The following is a 21,415-nucleotide window of genomic DNA, read 5'->3' on the forward strand; positions in this document are numbered from 1 at the left end:
TGGAAATGAGACCCGTGCCTTCACACACCTCAATTCTAAGCTGCAGCTTCCCTGGTCCCATTAACCCCAGTATATTTTCAGCTGTTTGTGTCTTCCTTTTATCTTGGAAAAGAATTTTAACTTCTGCAGCTGCATTCCCACACTGCCTTTTCCTCCGCTGTTGCCACTCATGGTTTTTTTTGATGGCTGATACACAATATTTGTGTATTCACCCGGCCCGGCTTTGTGTCCAGGTTGGGAACTGAGGCTTCCTGTGCATTGTGGGCTGACAGGTGCCTGTAGAGGGCATTCATCACCTGATGGCTGCCTAATTCAGGTGCTCTAATTCACCTTCCAGCCATTTCTTTCCTCTTTTCATTGACTGTGAAGTGAACTATGTAGATTACCAAATTTAAGCCTTACAGCAGTGCTTTAAGTTAGGTGGTGTCAATGCTTTTCCTGTACTTTTAGCTTCTTGAGTAATCTCCAGTTCTATCATTATTGCTAGTCTTTTACCTTAATACGTGTTTATACAACTAAAGAATATTTTAGCGTCATTTCTATTTTACAGTACAATTATATTTCCTTTTCAGGGTTCTCAGCTTAACTTGTGAGATTCTCACATTAACGCTGTGCTTCAGTGTCTGTGCTCTAGCTTAATTTTCATTCTTTACAAGTCTGGTGTTTTTAGCTGATACCCTTTCATAGGTGGCTAATTCATTCAGTAGGCTGAGGCTCTTAACTTGAAAGCTTTTATCCCATTCCTTAGGTTCTGTGTCAGTTCATACTTCTAATTTATGGAGTATGCCAATCTCTGTTCAAGTTCTTGAACTACTCCAGTTCTAGTTTCATTTACCAACCAGTTCTGTGATTTAATCCCCTTTTGCAGTTGAAATCAAGAACCTTGGTTATGGGCTGTCTTGTGTTCAATTCATTTGCAATGAAGAATATTTACTTTCACCATCTTTTCTTCATTGCTTGCACAGTCTAAACTTTAAAAGAAAATGACAGTTGAGTTTTGGTGTAGAAATCTGTAGGAATATCTAACCCTGCTAATAGGAATGTTGCTTCTGTAATCAAAGCTTGGGAATTTAGTCTCTTGAAGTGAAACCTATTGCTCTGCTTCCAAGAAGAAATTATTTCCTCCTTAACTATTTGTGGATAGCTTTTGGAGCAGTGTTTCATGATAAGCCTCCAAGTCATGTAATGTAACGAGAGGAAGAAGCACTACCATGACTCCATAAGAATATTTCCTGATAAACAGTTATGTTTGATGAAGTCATAAAACCTGCCTGTCATTCACTTCTCCATGTAAGCATCTTATTTTTGTCTGCACTATTCTTTCTGTGTTTCAGAACAGATGAGTTCATTCAAAAGACGATCCGTGAAAAGTTTGCTCAGTGCACGGTGCTGACCATTGCACACCGCTTGAACACCATTATCGACAGCGACCGGATTATGGTAAGAGTTAACTGCTTAAATTCTTCTTTTTTATTTTACTGAAAATGAATAATTGTATTTATTCAGCTAACTTTTGATCCAGAAATGGGCAGAAGTAGACTTATCCTTCTTATCCTACTTACTGTGATTGGCAAATCATAAAACTGTAGAAGTAATGACCTGAAAAGACTGCTTACATTTTCTGGCTCTGTGGTTTCCAACCTGCGAGGCATAAACACATTGTAGGTAAGGTGCACCAGCAGACTTGAGCAAATAAGCTCTGCCGGTAGTAGTGAAGACACACCCAAGTGGCTCTGGACAGAGTCAGCTGGATTCAGTCAGGTTTATTAATTCAGTCTCGGTGGGCTGAGGGAGGCAGTGACAATAGTTAGTGGTGTGGGATGTGTGAGAAGGAAGTGGTAGAGGTTCTGGGGCAGGAGACGTGGTGGTAAGGAGGCAGCAGCTGCCCTGGGGCAAGGGTGGTGGTGGAAGAAGTGGAACTAGACTGGTGAGGTAATGAACATGGCCAGTTTTCTAAACAAGGTTCAAACAGAAAAGATGAAGCACTACCAATCCAGCAGCCTCTGCCATCTTTGTTCCCAACAGAGCAGTGACTCTGCCACTGTGAAACACTCTCTGTGCCATCATGTGTGCCCCATAATGCATTGTCCACACACAGAAAATAAAAGAAATCTTGCTGATTATTTTCATAAAGGCAATGGTCTTCGGTAGGCTGTCAGGAAATCAGGCTGGTTTGTGTCCTTGAAATGATGTGCAGTCTGCATTTTTGCAATTTTCTGCAGTAGGAACAGGAGCCCATTGGAAACGTTTTCTTCACAGTCAGTTAATGAAGTGACTGACATAGTGGGCGAAGCATGTTCATGAGTGCAACTCAAATTTAGCTGTGCTTCAAGCAGAAGTTACCCTTATCCTCTCAATGGTAACCCTAAAATATTTATGAAGCTTTTGTTATGTTAAAATGAAGCTTGTTAATTCTTTCAGTGCCTTTTTTTTAAAATTGGATGCCCAAAACATCTTAAAATCTGTTATTGAGGTACAATGGTTGCCCAAAGTATGCAAAATGAAACAATTGGATCTACTGAGGTGAGTGGTGTTCTGAAGAATAGAACAGAGCAGATTGTGAACTGAGTGATCATAGTTTATGTACAAAGAGAGAAACCAGCAGAACTGCCATAATAAGTTGTATAATTGCAAGCATTTAGGGTATAATAAATAAATATTTTCTTCACTGGTGAATACCTCCCCACAAGTCTAATGGATATGTTGGTGTTCTCTACAACTGAAGTGAACAAAAGACTTGTGAGGAAACAACTGTGACCTAATTAATGCCTGTGTGTGTTTGTTAGCTGTCCAAAGGGATTTCTGTGGGTTTTGGTTCATTAACTACAATTAACATGTTATGCACAGAATACTCTTTCCATGAAGATGTTTTCTTAGTATTACCTTTAAAATCATGCAGTTGAAATGAGAACTAGATGTTCTTAAATACTGTTTTTGCTAAAATCATTTGAATAAGGCATTAAATTTGGAAATCACTCTTCTCCCCAGACTGGTCAGTATTATTGCCAATGATATAACTACGCTGTTGTGTTTTTAGAGCCAGTATCTTATTTTTGACCTTGTGTTTCTTCAGTTTAGCCTGTATTAAGATTCCTACCTTCTTAAAAGTCCGTTTATGTTCATACATTGTCTAATACAGTCTTTATGGAATGGCTTTGATCTCTTTAGAGTATATTAAAGAGATTTGCAAGAAAGTATGCCTTAAGAGTCCACAGTCATTAGTAACTTAAAAAATTTTCAGCTTTTACATTGCTTTATTTTGATCTTCTTACAGATTTCTGTAATTTTAGGGGTGCGAGGAGAGTGAGAAGCATTAGGCAGAAAAAAGAAGGAAACTGGCATGTTGACCCATTAACAAGCCGGTTTTCTTGACATCCTTATTCAGAGTTATTGATTCTGCTTCCAAACAAATCAGAAATATTACAGCATATTTAGAATGATTAGAGTTGTGGCAGGTGTGCTTTTGTTACACTTTTTAATTACTTGGTTTACTCAGGCATATAACTCCTAGTGGAAATAAACAGAATTTTGGAAGAGTAAGAAAAATGTGTGTTAAAAATACAAGGAACAAGAATATTCCTCTAGAGAACAAACAATTAATGAGTGCCATTAACAATAAAAACAGCATTCATAGAAAAATAATCAGTTACTTAAATTATCGGGAAAATTCAGAAGACTCAGCCAAAAAAAGCTGCATATTTTAAAATTTGGTCTCTCAAAATTATAATGTGTTTTAGTAATTCACAGAATTAACTTTGTGCAGTAAAAATGCACAAACCAAAGTGCATTGCTCTTCTACTATCATGTATTATTAAAACTTCTGGGTTTGTTCCTTCTTTAACTGAGACTTCTAGATGTAATAACGCCTTCATTTGTAAGCCGTCCCAAATCTCTGTTACTGGCTGTCCTGGTAAGGTGAATAGAAGACGAGTGAAGAACAAAAATGGAACCTCATAGTTGGAATATTAACATATTAATATTGTCATTTGACAAACAATGAGTGAACTTACATGTCATATAAATTTTGGGCAGACCTATTCAGCTTTCTTGACTTGGTCACAAGTCCAAGCCTGGACAAGTGTATGTAACCTGAGCATAAACTAGGATTTCTTCCCTCCCCACTGAATAATTCAGATTGGAATGGACCACAGGAGGTCTCTAGTACAATTTCAGATCAGGTTGCTCAGGGCTTTATCCAGTTGGGTCTTGAAAACCTCAAAAGGTGGAGATTCCACAGCCTGTCTGGGCAATCTGCCCCAATGCTTGATTATCTACTATGAAATCTTTTCTTCCTTATATCCAGTTGAACCCTCCCCTCAGTTTATGGCAAATGTTTCTTGTTTCCCCACAGTACATCTCACTAAAGAGCCTGGCTCTTTCTTCTGAGTAACTTTGTTGTAGTTATGGGAAGATCGCTGTTCAGTCCCCTGAAGTCATCTGTTCTCCTGGACGAGCAAACGCTGTGCTGTCAGCTTCTTCTCACAGGGCAAGTGGTCCAGTGCCCTGACTGCCCTGGTGACCCTGTTTCAAACTCACACCAATTTATTCTCATCTTTCGTGTTTTAGGGGAAAGAGGGTGTTGATACACTTTTGATACCGATGGCACAGTGGTTGATTCCCGTTTAGCCTACCATCTGCCAGGACCCCAGCTCCTTTTCATCAGAGCTGTTGCCCAGGCACTTACTGGTATTGCTAAGAGGGGGTATGTCCATTCCAGATTCAGGTATTTGAATGTCCTTTTCAGGACATTCATCTGACCTGTTTCAATGTATTGAAGTTCCTGGTGACCTTTCTTTTAGCCTGTCTACATCTGGATCCCCTTGACTGTCATCCCTGCCTTAAGCATATTGATTGCAGTCTTCAGTTTGACATTGTCCACGTGCTTTTGATGTAATTTGATTTAATTACTGGTTAAAATAGAACTTTCCAAAAAGAAAATGTTCATTGTTAGGGTTAATTTAAACATTAAAAAAAATGAGAACAGAAAATAATTTTTAGAAAGTCATGAGAAAATGTCAAGTTGGATGAGTATGGAAATAGGAACTGAACGTGAACTGTTGCATGTCTGCTCACACCCATTGTAATAACCGGTTCTATTTTAGAAGAGAAGAAAGCCTACTGGAATAGTAAAAAAAAAAAAAAAAGGAAGAACAGAATACGTTTTATACAACTGTAGAAGACAAATCTGGCCTCAGGAGTTGTTTTAATTCTCGTTTGTTCCATTCCCAAAACCCATACCTCTGGTTTCATAATCCAGGTCACGCCTTAAGAGTATTTCCATTATATCTGTCTCAGTGATAAATACATTTTATCAGAACTTCAAACGCATAAAATCATTGAGGGAAGAGCTGTATTGTGTAATGTGATACTCTCTAACCCAATCACCTCAATGAGTAATACTACATTGCACTTGCATGGGACCTTTCATCTGGAAATTGTAACGCTCTTTACAAACATTAATTAATTAAACTTCAAACACCTGGGTGAGATAGGGAAGTATCCATACAATCTTTGGAACCAAAGTTGGAAAGACTTGTTAAGTCAGGCCATCAAATAATGCTGCCATAAAATTATAATCCAGTGGTTTTCAAACTTTTTTTTTTTTTTTTTTTTCTCCAGTGTTCCTCAAGAGTCTCATAGGACATTTTCTCACTTGTTTTTCCTCATTTGTTTGAGAAGCCAGGTTGTATCTCCTCCCATCATGTGCATCCAGTTTTAACCATTTGGCACAGGCAGACATCCGTCTCCCTGGCAGAGGGGGAGGACAGGAGAAGTACCACAGTTGCCTCTTGTTATGAAGGCAAATCCTGGCAAAAGCTCAGTTCAGGCTTGCTCCACTAGCCCCTCATTCCACGTGGCTTCCCCACCACCACAACAGCTGCTTCCTTGTCCTTTCCTCACCTTAGAGGGCGAGAGCTTTTTACCTAAATTGCATCTGCAGCTCAGTGAACCCAGCCAGGAGTAGCCTGGGGCAGCTGGGAGGCACCACTCCCAAGACTTCCAGTGGGATCTCGTAAAATCCCCGTCATCCATTCCTCCCCCTCTTCTCTGCTTCCTTCTTCAGGTTGAGAAATACTTTTTAGAAACTGTATTTTTAGAGGTGGGGGGAAAATGGAGGCATAGAGAAATTGAGGCTCACCCAGGGACATAGTGAATGCATCTGCCAAGAGTCTCATGCAGTTGTTTGCTCTATATACCATTCTGTGGTCTTTCTGTAGGAAAAGTCTTAAAGTAGCCAGAACTTGTGCATTTCCCAATGACAAGGATGTTTCTCCATGGAGATTTTTCATATCAGTGTAATGCTGCTTTGAAATAGAAACTCTTTATGCAAGCAGAACTTGATCTAGTAATTAAAAACTCATTCAAATTGGAAGTTTTTGAGGAAGAGAACCATGGGAAGAGATTTGATTTATTTATGGGAAAACCTGTTGTGGTTGCATACTGAAATGACTAATATTCAGGATAACAGTACAACGTACTTCACAGCCAGGCTTGAGTTCTTTTTTTTTTTTTGGTCGATGGAAAATTACTTCCCACATCTCTCTGGTACACCTCCCTCATTCAGGTGTTCCCATTTTCCTGACGTTACATTACATTTACCGTGGTGGAACATCTGAGCCTCATAAATCAGGCACTGTGTATAAAACACACTGTAGACATCTCACTGCGGCAGGGCAGATCAGTCCACTGAAATCAAGCATAAACACCTTGAAAGGAAAGGGGAAACTGCAGGGACATCTGGGCAGTTTGCATAGTGATAGGGGAGTCACCTACAGCTGGACACAACTCTGTGCAGCAGACAAGAGAGAATAAGCTTGGGGGAGTCTGAATCTGCAGTCCAGGTAGAAGCAGAGCTCTTGAAGGAATGCAAGAGCCCCAGCCACCCTACTGATAACTTTCATGTGAACTTTTCTCCAGTGGCCCATCTTCAGATGGACATGTGGAGAATGTAGAAAGGTGCTGGTGTTAGACTATAAATCAGAGAATCATTAAGGCTGGAAATGCTGTGCTCTGTTGGCTCTTCTCTTGGCTTTTTTGCTACTTGTTTAAATATCAACACTGGAAAATGAATATGCTTTACAGTAAATCTTAGACATACTCTTTAGGGGATTCTGTAAGTTACAAGATACAGGAATTTGTAGTCCCAGCTGTAGAACAGTTCCTTGTGAAAACCGCGTGCTACCATTAGTGTTGATGTTCTCATCCTAAGTATGTGTATATAGGACTTCCTTTGGTGGAGAGCTAACTGCTGTCACGTACAGACTCTCAAATGGATAAAATGTCTGAGGCAGGCCAATGGACAAGACCATGGGTATTCCTGGAGCCTCGGATGGTCGAACATGACACTTTCTGAAAAGATTAAAAAAAAAATTAGAGCTGCATTCTGAGCGGTTGTTCAGTCCCTCAGAAATCTAGAGTAGGATATCTGGAAGTGTATTAAACTGATACAATTTTTGTTCTGTAGCACAGAAGCCAAAAGGGGTTTTGACCTTGTATTAGCCCCGTATCCTGAGTGTGATTGAAATAGTAGTGGATATTATTTTTGTGCTATTGAAGTCTGTTAAAAGAATACATGGAAGCTTCATGGAATACAGTAGCTTGAATGGAACCCAGATTTTCAAAACTAGCCATCAAATCTCTGAAGATACTTAGTTACCTAGTTCTTCACTGTAACCGTAAAGCGCCTGTGGATTTGAATCCAGTAATCCACAGTAAAGTCGCTGCATTCACATTTGTGCACCTGCTGTCATTATTCAAAAGGAACAAACACTAACATAACTCCCTTTCTGACTGAGCCTATGTCTTGAGAGGCTCAAATACAGACTAAGGAATATTAGAACTAAATGTTACTGTTTTTTTTTTATTATTCAACCTAAGAAAAACCCCAGCTGTGGTGCGGGACCAAAGTCTCTGGAGTTAAGAGATGTGACAATAAGAATATGAAGGACATTCAGAGAAGGGGGCTGGTGTGGAGCAGAAGATTGAAGTTTATGGTGGTAGCTGAGATGCTTTCCACAGGGATAAGGAAAGAATACTTGGTCTAGGATAAACGAATATACATATCCTACAAAAACATTTTTTGTATATAAGTATTACATATACATATATATATGTATATATGTATTCTGTAAGGTGACAGATAAATGGTCTGGATGTCCAGATTTTCAAAAAGAGCAAATGTACTAATTTCAAAAAGAGCAAATGTGATAATTTATGAAAGGTCTCAAAGCTTAACTGTAAGGGCTGGTGAAATATTTTAGGGACACTTCTGAGAGCAATTCCACCGGACCCTGGATGTGAATAACATCAATGTACCTGCTTGGGTATTGACTGTGTTGACCCATCTATACAGCTGATGGAGAGCAAAAGTTATGGGAACCTTTAGGTTTCTCCTTTCGTTTGGTTATTCAAGACTTGCAGAGTTCCCGGAAGAGCTGAGCAATAGGAAGTGATTTTTCAGAAATAATCAGTTTTGTTTTTAATCTGAACAGAGCCCATTCCCACAGTCCCCAGATCCTCTGAAACTGGGCTGATATTTAGCAAACCAGAAGGGAAAAAACAGATCCATCCAAGTTCTTGCTTGGAATTGAATAATTCAGTTCAGCAAATATCAACAGTGAACGCCTTATTTTCAAACCAGAGTAATTTATGCATCTTTACCATTAAAAGAGGATATCATCTTGAAGTTTAGTCCAAGTTTGCATATAATGCTTAGTTATGAGCCATGTATGAGCAAGTGTTGTCAACTGAAATAAAGTACATCCACGATAGCTGTAAATATCACACCTGGCCCAGCTGTCTCTAAAACAAGTCAACATCCGAATGATCTTGAAAAGGTACAAACATTGTTGATTCTCTTTGACAGTTTGAAGCCACACCTCTCCAAAATGTTGTCATCTTTAAGACAGTTCTTAAAAGCTGCTCCCAGTATCAAGAGGGCTGCCCAACAAGATTCTTCTTTTGCCTAAATAAAACAACTAATTAAGGAGGCAGTACTTCAGCTGGGAGCATTCAAATGAAGAGCTGGATTTGAATTACTGCAGGAAGTGAAGCCAATGTTTGATGAACCTTGATCTCTCATTCTGTCAGGCATTTGCATATGAATGTATTTCCATCAGTATAAAGACAGGACAGTCAGATCTTTCTTTAAAGACAGTGGTATGTAATGCAAAGCGTACTAGAAATGCTAACACATCTTTAGAGGATGATTTTTTGCTCTCTCAGAAATACTCTATTGTTGTTTAGAAGCAAATTAGCACTGGACGTGGTAGTGGCTGATGCTTTGAGCAGAGCCTTTCTGATAAGGTAAAACTGTGTGCATGGCTGCTGAGCCACAAGTTCATTGTCATCAGAAACTGATAAATCCAGGAGAGATGGCCAGTCATCTGCAGCAGTATTCCTTAGCCTTTTGAAAACTACAATATCTTTGTTACTTATCTGACTTCCTATGACCCTGAAAAGCTTTATGAGAGCGTGGGTTTTCTTAAGCAGGAGTATATCTTCTATCACTTCATGGCCATGTTTGAGCCATTCTGCAATCCAGGTTGAGAAATGTGGCTTTACGATGTTGGAAACAGTCATTACCATTGACCAAGGAAGAGTTTTGTCAGCATGTAGAGCTGTTGGTAAGAAGTGGCATGAGGTCTCTTCGCCCTCTCTAAGGGAAAGGTTGAACCGGCACTGGTGTATCAGATGTTTTGAGGTGACTGAACAGCACAAAAAATATTTGCAGTGACTGGTTAACAGGTTTCTTTCCTCCAACAAGATACAGAAGGATTTAATATCAAATGATTATCAGCAGAATAAGACTCATTACTACATACATAATTGGTATTTTTCCCCGCAACATTCCAATCAGCTTACAGTGGTGTGCTGTAAGAAAAACAGAAGGGTAGATTTTAAGCCTCTGTGAGAAAAGTAAAGATAACTCATACGTAGAATAATTTACCAGGCAGTGTTACATGCTAAATTTTCTCTAAGTGATAGCTGAAGAATAATTTCAGTTAAAAGAAATTCACTGCTTCTGGTTGCAGAACAAGATGTCTGAAATTGCCTTTTCTGTGAGGCGGGGGCACATGTCAAATCTCAGAGACCAAGGGCAGACAGTGTTGTTACAGCAAAGTGAAACTCTGCTGAGGTGAAATATTTGGAAAGGTTGAAAATAATAATTCATATTACAAAGAGGTAAACACCCAAGTGTGCTCTGCTTTGTTCAGAGAAAAAAAAAAAAAAAAAAAAGACATACAACTGACATGATGTATGAAACATACATTATTTGACATCAAATTTTCTGGATTTACTTGTAGAGTAACTTGTAAATTTCCTGAAGGAGCTTGGGGAATCCTTATATTAAACCTGAAAACTAAAAAAAGCAAAACAAAAGACAGTCAAACAAAGCCCTAGCACCAAAAGATCAAAATAAAATTAAAAAAAATAATAAAAAAATATTTTTTAAAAAAATGTAAAATGGTTCTGGAATTATGTTTGCAGCTTTTTCAATGTTCTTCGATGTTCACAAAGCTGTTTAGATAGGTTGATATTTATAAATGACTCTTCAGAGAAGTATGTACATGTTTCTGATCTGTTTTGACAAACCCTTATGAGATGGAAGAGACGGAACACGCTTGCATCTGAACTTAATGCCAACTGGGGCACGGGCTGTTGATTCTTTCCCACAAAGCTATGTATTGTCTTGGGTAAATATATTTCTTTTAATATGATGTAACCAGAAGCATCTCCTGAATACTGTTCTCTTCCCAGGAGGAAGAGGATCTTATTGAAGATCATCTTGATGTATGCTCTCTGAGGAAAACATTGTTCAAAGTTGTACTCCTAGCGGAGTTTTGAACTTTAATAATAATTTTGTTGTTTGGTGATGCCTTCTCCAACTCTAAATTAAATCAGATGTATTCCCTAGGAGATAATTTGCTTGAATTATTTTCCTTTTGAATAGGAAATAAAAACATTTATGATCAACTCTTAAATGTCCCATTTTCCCTCTGGCTTTATGGTGAAGATGAACGTGAATAAGAATACTAGTCATTCCTCAGTAATAATTGAAATAAATTCCCATGCCCCCCTCCTCTTTGGCTGAACACTTCCAACCTTGGACTTTTTTTTTTTTTTCTCGGAGTGTTTTATAACTATTGTTCTCTTGGTTTGTCTGCTTTTGTTGCTGAAAGTTAGAAAATGCAGGATTTAGAACTTTCTTTCTTGTGTCTATGGATAGCCATAAGTACATGCTGTTTGTTACAGCATTTTTAAGGGTGCATGCTCTTTTTGTGGCTAATTAAGCACTTTTTACCTATATTAATCTACTCAGAAGATTTTAAATTCACTAGCAAAATGAATGCTTGCTTTTCAAAAGCCCCGTGCTTTTAACAGTTTAAATTAGTTGCAGGAATCATCAGACAGAAAAGGTACCATCCTAATTCTGCTGCTTAGGTCTATGCAGAAATCTGGACCAGCTTTATGAAGTTTTGTCCTCCTTCGTTGTCTTGTTCCTCTCTTTTTGTTGTGAAGTGGATCTCAGATTTTGTTTTCACTATTTTATCTTTGTTTTTTCCTGTTGTTCCCACACACGTACACTATTGAATGATAAACAAACGCCAGCATGAAAACAGTCACAGAAATGTATTGAGCATCTAAACTGATCTGGCAAGGAGAGGAATTCTACATATGAGTAAAGCTCACTTAGAACAGTATTTAAGCCAAATATTTATGTACGATGCCTAGGAAATATGTTGTTGGTCTGTATTTGCTTTAGCTTTATTGTACTGTTCTTCAATAGCTCAATTACTAAGCCCTCCCTCTTCTACCTCCCTGCACAGAATTTGTTCAGAGAGGTCATGGATAATACTTTAAACTATGAGGTAGCGTAATGGAAATACTGCAAAGTTTGATTTTTGAGGGGTGGACCCAGGCCGAGTGAAGGTAGATAAACAGGCAGGATAGAGAGGAGGCAAAAAAACAGACAACTATTTTGTAGCTGCCAAATCCTATATAAATTTAGATCAGCAACATTTTTCTGGCATAAGCAAATAGTCCTTCTGTGCTAGCTAGAGCTATCATAAACAACACATTTAAATGGCTAATACTCTGCTTTCATGTTTGCATTTGCAGGTCAGTCAAATTCAAATCGCTTCTTTTCTGTTTTCCTGCCCCTTCCTTGCCATGTTTTCAGTGCCTCTATTTCTATGTTATTCTGTGCCTCCATCTCAAGCAAAGTGCGGTTGAACTGTCTTGCCTTCTGCAAATCTCACAGCTATGATGAGCAGTCACTGCCCCACTCCGTTCAACCCAAATGAAACACTAGATGGAGTGGAGTTAGGTGGCATGAGAGGATTTTACTCAAGAACAGTATAGCATTTAAGCCCTGTTTCAACATAAAATGTCTTAGTGCTACTGTAAGGATAATTTGGATAGCTATAATTAAAGATCAGTTTCACCTTAAGCTAGCAGGTGAGTGAATTCCCCTGAATAAGAATATTCCTGCATGCTCTGTTCTGCATTGTCACCAGCATCCAACATTGTCAATTTTGCACTGTTGGAGTTACGCTTTAGTTTGAGAAAATCCTGCTGAAGTCATCAGGATCTGAATACAAGGGCAAGAAAAGCACAAGAGGCTCCCAGTGCAAGACAGTGGAGAACCGGTTTCCATATGATTGCTTTGGGTTTATAAGATTTCTGTGCTTATTTTATTTTACTTTGTGCTGCTGAAGTATTTCACAGACAGCTAACTCCCACAGGGTGATTATGAGGCTATCCTTGGTATACCTTACAAACAGTCCGACTGAAAAGTTGAATGATCTGTCCAAAATCTCCCTGTCTCTCAGCATCTATGTTAAAGTGTGTAATGAAATCACAGTCTGATTTTAAAAAAAGTCCCATGCTCCTTTGTGTGCTCCCCATAATCAGTGTGCTGATCTGATTTCAGTAGCTACCAGCTTCTCTGGCTTTCTGTATCAAGTTCCACTGGTACAACTGCCTTGGGATGCATCTGGGTTCGATTCAGTCATATTGTACAGTGATAAGGGTTACATGCAAGTTGATCAGAAAGTATGTGGCTAGTAAACACCAGATTCCACCTTTCCTGAATGATTAGCTTGCTTTTTGAAGTCCTAATGATTTTAATTTGGCTTGGAGTCAGTGACTAAGAGTATGCAAAGCATTAGCCAAAGCATCTATTTATTTATTTAAATTTTATCAGCACATATTTCTTCAAAGAAGAATACCTATCTCTTTGTCTAAGCCTTTTTTAATAAATATATAAATATTAAACTACCAAGTAAATCCGCTTAAATTCACTCTATTGTGTCACAGATGGCAGCAGTTAGTAGAAACAGGTTTTTTCTTTAGTTGATATGGTTTATAGAGTATTCCTGACTTAAGAGAGTGATGTTGTCTCTCTGTTTCATTCTTTTTTTTCATTTCAGATTTTAAAAAAAGTAACAGGGCTTGTTTTTCCTATGTTTGTTCTGTCTGTTTTCATAACACAAGTTGTTTTTTATTCCCCAAGAAAGGATATGAATAACTTAATGATTTGTTTAAAATGTGAATGGAATTCTTCTAGACACAAATCGCTCTAACTATCTGTTCATCTTCTGGACTTGGCTGTTTAAAACTTGTCAAGGAAGAATAAATTTTTCCTTTCTCCCCTCCCAGGTTCTTTGGAGGAGAACGATTGTCCGTGTTTGTGGTTGTTCCAGATACTTGCAAAATAGAATTCAAATCCTGCAGTAAATATAAAATAAAAAAATTCCAATTTTTTGTATTATATTTCTTTACTGGCGAGAGAGACGCCATGTAATGAACATGCTTCTTGGTTTGTTTTTGTTTTTGGTTTTTGTTAAGAAGTGGTTACATAATCTAGTGCTGAAAAAAAACTATTCAAGGAACCAGAAATGCCCTATGATGTGGCAGCCCAATTTAATTGTTGTATAGAAGCGTATGCGATAGTTCAGTTTATTGCATTCTTAAGGAAGCTGTCTTTAACTGTGACTTACTGTAGTATATGAAAGATTGCGATTAAATTTAAATTTACAATGAATCCTTAAGTATTCAAATTAAATGGGATAGGGCTAAGTATACTGAAAAACCTGCTTATGCACAAGTGTACCTTTGCAGGTGAAATACTGCATCTATTGAATATTAAATTACTTTATATTGTGCTGTGCAACATCAACGATATTTTAGTGTTTTCCACTAGCACTTTCTTCAGCTATATACTGAACAGTATTGGAATTCGCTTGCAAGAAAATCACAGTATATGCTGGGTGCTCAAAGATACCGGCTTTTGACAACAGTGAATAACTTTTTGGAGGTTTCTGGGCATACAGTTTATAAAATTGGACGCAACTACAATGTTATTGATCACTTGAGTTATTCCACATTCACATGCGATATACTGAATCGAAACAGAAGTTAAACAGTGGGAGTCCTTCCCCTGGTGCTTGGTCCCTGGCGTCAAACAACTCAACAGAGATCTCAGCAGTGTGCGATTTTGCACTTGTGCACTTTTGCGCTTGTGTTGAATGGATCAACTCAACTGCCCTACATCCGATGTGTTGTCTTTAAAGGGGGTCCCATCCGCCTGTGGATTCTGCTGAGCTCTTGGCCATTAAGATGCTTTGCTTTAATGAGTTGCACAGTCAAATTGCACATTTGGAAATTTCCTCACAGGACTTGGAATTTATCTCCAAGCTTATTGGAGATCCTTCTTTCAAACATAAGTTTGGAAACTGTTTCTGTTATTTTGGAAGTTGTCCTCATAATACCTTCTATTCATTTCTTTCCTGAAATCAACAGATGTAGCCTTTTAGATTTTTTTTTTTTTCTTACAAGTATGTACACCACAATTATGGCTTTGGTTGCAAGTCCTTGAAGTCCCTCTGTTGTGGCAATATCTTTTTCAACAGTATGCCATGTGTAGTCAGTTCTTTATTTACATAAGAACAAAAATCTTTTCTGAATTACTTTTTCTCACATAACCTTTTTTTTTTACTGCTCCTACACATGGAGTAGAGTACTGAACTTGTAGAGTGAAACCCAAATCTCTTTCTTGAGTCAATACCATTAATTTATAAGCCAGTGAAGTATCTGAGTGTATTGCATTTGTCAATATTGACTCTTCCCTGCTATTGTGTTTCTTGTTCTCTTAGGTTAGTTTAGTTATACCTGAAGCTTTTCTGGTCTAGATTTACCTGCATGTTTTTGTGTCATTTGCAGCTTTGTCACTTGTCTGGTAACTCCTTTTTCTGCTGAGTAACAGATACGTAGCTACTGCAAAGCACTCTTGTTAGCTACCAGTTCCTACCCTTTCAGCTTTCCAAACAGCAAAAATAGATTATTTCTAATCTTCGTTTTCTACGCAAATTCTTTATTAATTTTTGTCCCTTGTAGCACATCTGCTTAGTTACACCAAACACCTTTCTGGAAAGTCACATAAAATGTTTCTCCCTTACTTTTCATCTGGTGCATTAAGAATTTTATCGGACTTAGGAGGTACGGTTTCCTTTTACTAAAATCATGGTGAACAAATTCTACCTCAGATCGTGTCTTCTGCTTGTGTTTTAATGTTTGTTTTGTCTAAATCGCTGTCCTATCTAAAAATATATATGCTAGTCTAAAAGTTCCCTGAATAAACCCCTAAGGCTCTTCAAAATGTAAGTGCAATATTTGCTACCACACAGTCCTTAAATAGTCACTAGTATGACAGTATTTTCTTAAAGGTTCAGTCAGCCTATTCTTAAATTCTTCTAATGGTTTTGACTGTATATATCCTCTGCGACATACTGACTTAATGCCTTTTTAATTCCTCTGTTATTTTTTCCTTCTCCTCTAATTTTCTTGGGTAGCTCTGTCCCTTGTGACATCTCATCTTTTTTATCTAGAAAGAATAGGTTATGGGTAAGTATCTTTCTAATATGTAGTTGGCAAAAAAGCGATGTGAGAAATTGTTTATTTTTTCAGCAACACCCTCAATTTCTTTAATTACATCTTCACCTCCTCTAATCCAAAAGACCTACTTATTCTCCTTTAACCATCTTGGTGGTTATTGCGTGGTTTATACCTACAGCTGTTTACTTCAGAGCCCATTTTAGGCTTCTTATTTCATTCTTACACAATGAATCTGATAATCTGCTTTGTTGGCTTCACAAACATTGTATTTCCATATTCTGCATAACTTTGCATTGAATTCCTATGGGTAGAATGGCTGTAGGGCACTCTAAAACTGTACAACAGGTCTATAAACTAAAAAAGTGCCATGCTTGTTTGAAGAGGAAATGTAATACTTCATTCTCAGGATACAAAGCTCATCTTAGCACTTGAGGTGCATACATTCCCCTTTTGCTTATAGTCTCTAACGTTTTGTTTTTTAATTTCTTATGTTAATAAGTTGATTTCTGCTGATTTAACAGGTTTTAGATGCTGGAAGACTAAAAGAATATGGTGAACCTTACATTTTGCTACAAGAAAAAGATGGCTTGTTTTACAAAATGGTGCAACAAGTGGGCAAGACTGAAGCAGCTTCCCTGTTTGAAACAGCAAAACGGGTAATTTTAGAAGTGATAATTAAGTTTGTCTCTGCAGTTTGTTTATCACAAGTTAGCATATTCAAGGTTATAGTAGGCATTCCACTATACTTAAGAATCTGTTGGCTTCGCAAGGCTAAGCCATCATTTTTTGAACTTTTTTTAGTGGGATATGCACAGGCTTCCAAACGATAAGTGTGTTTATATACTGAGTTGAAAGACTATTTGGATTTCTTGCATCCTTATGTATGTACACACACTGATACGCGTAAACAGTATATGACATACGCACCTGTGCTGGGCACGTGTCTTACAAAAACGTGCTTTAAAAACACGTTAAGGCCACAGAATACAGCATTTAGTTCTCTTATTTCTGTATTTTTAAAAGGCCCATCTACAGTTAGTTTGAAGTTCCGTACCGGTACATTATATTATGGTCACTGGGGGTGCGATCAGTATTGTTTTTTTGTGCTTTCTCTTAGTTCATTCTTGTACCCTTGCTTTGTTCTGCACCCAGGATGAATAGTGCTCAATTAAGAAACAGCTGTTGAATGTTTTGTTGCCTCCTTGTTCCTTGCGAGGCTCTGCCTGATTTACTGCTTACTATTCAAATCCTACTCTTGAGTATAGAATTATTAATGTAATTGTGAGCATTCCTCTGGCAATCAAAGTGTTTAAGAAACATCAATGGATTAATTTTCATAATATGCCTCTGAGGTGAGGCTATATCATCTTCACTTTTCAGATGGAAAGCTGAAGCAGAGATAAGAAGATAAAAAAAAAAAATGACCTGTTATCGAGGAACTCATTTTGAGTAGCTTTTGGCTTTTTTTTTTCCTTTGTGATAATTCAGTGCATAATATGTCCAGAGCAAGGTTATATTTTTCTTTCTGCCAATGAAGTTTCAGCATTGCTGCAGCTGAGACTTGCAGTGCTTGGTTTGGGAGCAACTTGATCCATATCCATGTAACTTTCCTTAAGTGTGCAAGTAAGGTACGGATATTAGGAACCTAGTGACCTAAGAGTGTTTCCACACAAGAGGCAGAGGTCTTATGCCTGTCCTCTAGGCTTTCTTCTCCTCAAGCTGTTTGATGCACTCATAAGGGTGACACAAATTGCAAGCTCTTTCCTGGGGAAAAAAAAAGTAGAGCACTAGGAAGGAAGCAGCACGTAAAGGCAGGCAACAAAATGGCAGGTGCCTTGGCTACTTCCTAGTAAAAATAGACACATTTCTGGCAAGTTGGAAAAACATGAAAAATTGTGCAGTCGTGGAGGATGTGTGCTCATGTATTGAAGCTGGTTTACTGGACGTTTTGAACATCAGGAAAGAGGTTTCTGTGTCTGTTCGTACTCAGTGGTATTTTTTGTTTGTTTTTTTTATACCTACTTTTTTTTTCTTTTTGAAAGAGTTTTTCACGTGAAGCTTTGCAGCTAAGAGCGTACAGTATAAATTCATGTGTGGCACTGATTGCAGAACTCAGGAAACAGCTTTGTCCTTAACTAGGTGACATAACAAGTCCTGCTGTCCTTCTCCATCACTGCAGTGTAGCTTATTTTATTTTATTATTAAAGGGAAAGGGTTAGACGTGTTTTTTGTGATGTGCATGACAACCTGCAGGTTACATAAATGCTGTTTAAAAAGATGGCTTCTAATTCGTGAGACCAGTACTTGTCTGCAAAGTGAAAGCCAGCTTCCTAGGACTTGATCCTTGCAACGGCTAGAGGTGAGGCTGTTCAGCTGTCATGCACAGAGGTTTAGCCATGTCATGCTGTCTCTCCTTCCTTCCCTGCAGCCCTCCCCAGTTGCACAACTGCTTTCAAAGATAATTCAAAATACATAAAAATAATTGCCTGATGTTACTTGCCCATATAGTCATCTGCAGTTACCACATCAATGTTATGTGATTTTGTACAGGAAGGGAAGAGATCCAGGAACCAGCTTCTGCTGAAATGTGGTTTGATGAAAAAGTTTGCTAACTCCCAGGCTAGAAGGCAGATACAAGCTTTAGCATCTGCCAAGAATGCAAAGCATGGTGCTTATCCACACTGAGCCCAAAAAAGTGGGAATCGAGAGACTGTATCTCCATTCAACAGCTACCCAGAAGCACAGTTACAGTTCTTTCTGTCTAAAGGACTCGGATGTTAACTCAAGGATTTTGTTACTGCTTCCCCTTGTGCTTTATGCATACGTTCAGAGAAGTTGCTTAGTCAGAAGAGCTGAATCTGGGGGCTGTTCTTTTTCCACGAGTGCGTCTGTTGCATGTACTGCTGCTGGTCTCATGCATTCCTCCTGCGGTTACTAAGAACTGTTTTTATGAAGAACAGCTTTTTTTCTGTTGCTGAAAAACAGCATGCTGCACATAAAAAGAAGTGGTAATATGGCATATATACATACTTTTCAAAAGGCGTTACAGGAGGTTGCTAAGTAAAATGGCTTGGAACGTGGCCATGCCTTGACAATGATTATATGATTTATTGCACTTTGGACCTGAAGCTTGTGCAGAACAAACTTGTTCCAGGAGCTTTTCTTTCAGTAAGGTGAGACTTTAAATAAATTTTCTGGAACAGTATGGCTCCTGCATATATCCTTCAGGTGCAAGTAAAGAGGGACTACACGCCTCAGATTGGAAGACTTAACTTGGGACACCTTTGAAGAAATTTAATTTGGGGGGGGGGTGGGAGGGAGAAATCATGGTTATCATAGCTAAGCATTGAAAGATTTAACTATTCAGGATCACCACACTTGCTGAAAGCTTTGCTTAGGCTTCTGAATTGATCCAGGCTTGCTCACTGCATGTCTCTTTTGCTCACTCAGTATCCCTGATTTTTGTGCAAATATGAAAGAAAGCAATGCAGGCAGAGCTCAGCCTGGAGACTGCTGAGTGTATTTTAAGTAGCCTATGAGCTGCAGTGGAGTTGTGCTAGGCATCATGAGACCATATTTTTGTCTTGGTTCAGTTTACAAGAAGCTTATTAAGAGAAAATCCCATGGGAAAGTGAGAAATTAAACAGTTAAAAAACTGCTCACTTTTCCAGATTTAAAAAAAAAAAAAAAAAAAAAAAAATGTTATGTTCTCCATGCTGTTGTAAGCACAGAGGGGCTTTTCCACAAGCTTTGGAGGCATCAGGATAGGACCTTTTTTTTTTTTTTTTTTTTTTTTTGCTGTTGTTCAATCAGTTTTTGAATACTTTGAGGGAAAAGTGAGAGTGATTTTATTTTCAAGCTCTGACAGATGTGTAAATATTAAAACACTGGGTGTTATCTGACCGCAGTGATTACCTGTAAGAAGGTTGCAGCTCTGTTGGCAGTGGAAGAAGCTTTATACAAGACTTGAGCATTAGTATCTTGAGGGATTGGGCTCAGGGGAAGAATTGCAATGAGACAGTTGAAAAGCAGCTGCCATTTCATTAGGTCTCTAGTAATGTGCCAAGGTTTTCTGTTAACTTTGAAAAAAAAAATCACACTCAGAAGCTATGTTAAAAGTATGCCGGAGTTTTATATTTTAAACTGGGAAAAGGATGGGAACACACCACTGAGGCTGCAGGCTCTGCGGTGTGTGCGTGGCGGGCACCCCAATAACTCTCCTCTGTTGCATCCCATCGGGGCTGGTTCCTGAGGAATGCCTCCACCAGGCCTCCCAGTCCTGCCGTCGGTTCAAATCACACCTCAATATTCTCTGTGAATTCTGAAGATATGTATATCCCGCGTTAGCGTGTGAACACAGAAGGCGACAGTGGTACTTACTGGGGTGTTGCCATGGAACAACTATTTCTCTTTTATCCCCCATGTCTTATACGTGCGTTCATACATATGAAAAGGACATTATTATCAAACAAGCCAAACTTTGTTGACAATGCTCTCGAATATAAATTGGAGAAATATTTCATAAGCTGTAGTCAGAGCAGGATGACTGTGAGACCCAACTCATGACATGTGTCAGCTTCAGAAAGATAGCGTATTTTCTGTTCTTAAAGACTCAAACAAAACTTTTCACATTCTTCTTTGAAAAAAATGCATTTGAAGTCCTTTTTCACCCAAACACATTTTTAGATAAGAGCACACAAGTCTTGACATTATTTCATTTTGTTATGCGCATCTGTCAAGGAACAGAGATATGATACAGCTACTAAAAACTGATGATTGTGGAACAGTGAAACTTGACAGCATTTCATTTCCTTTATGTTCTGATTATACATTTATCAGGAAACCTGTATCTCTTCTAGTTCAGCTAGAAATTGGTAGAATTCAGGAACTCAAAGGCTTGGCAAAGAACTGTCCTATTATTTGGTATCATCTTACATTTTAGAGAAGTTGCTTGGTTGAGTCATTGTTAAAGCTTTTGCTTCTTCTTTCATTATTGTGGCTCACTATCCAGAGATCACGTTTCTATAGGCCCTATAACTGCTCTGCAGCACAAATTAAACGCTGGGATATGTCATACATACACCTCGAAGTTTCAATGGTTGTCAATCATAGTTTGTAAAATATAGGGATTACAACCTGATATTAACATCCAAATCCATTGTGTTCATTTTATGTGTGAAAATGAGAAACCCTTGTGCAGACGCAAGATTTCACAGCCTCTTTGTCAGCCTGTTTTTAATTTATCTCCATGTTTTGAGCTAGTAAAATGATTTTACTTATCAGTTTAATGTAAAGCGATAAAATATATCTATTTATCTGAATCACCAGGATTTGAGTGGATCTACAGGTTGTGTGGGGTTTTTCTTAGACTTTGTTATAATAAGATGATGCAGTAATTTTGCTAATTTTTCAGTGACACACAGTTACCGAGTACTCCTAACCTGAAGTTCCTGTTTGGATTCCTTAGGGGCACGTATTTATCTGTCCTGTATTTATCTCCAGAAATTGTATTTTA

The 21,415-nt window shown here is 38.3% G+C and overlaps 1 protein-coding gene across 3 annotated transcripts in view; it reads left to right on the forward strand.

The window, feature by feature from the left end:
* Positions 1–21,415, forward strand: part of ABCC4 (ATP binding cassette subfamily C member 4) — a 149,464-nt gene that overhangs the window by 123,609 nt on the left and 4,440 nt on the right. For all 3 annotated transcript variants that reach the window (XM_035319247.1, XM_035319254.1, XM_035319259.1), the window contains 2 exons: positions 1,335–1,440; positions 16,422–16,556. In XM_035319247.1, the coding sequence (XP_035175138.1) occupies positions 1,335–1,440; positions 16,422–16,556 (241 nt within the window). The remainder of the gene's footprint in view (positions 1–1,334; positions 1,441–16,421; positions 16,557–21,415) is intronic.

This window comes from Oxyura jamaicensis, chromosome 1 (genome assembly GCF_011077185.1).
Source record: "Oxyura jamaicensis isolate SHBP4307 breed ruddy duck chromosome 1, BPBGC_Ojam_1.0, whole genome shotgun sequence".
In the NCBI taxonomy this organism is placed as follows: domain Eukaryota; kingdom Metazoa; phylum Chordata; class Aves; order Anseriformes; family Anatidae; genus Oxyura; species Oxyura jamaicensis.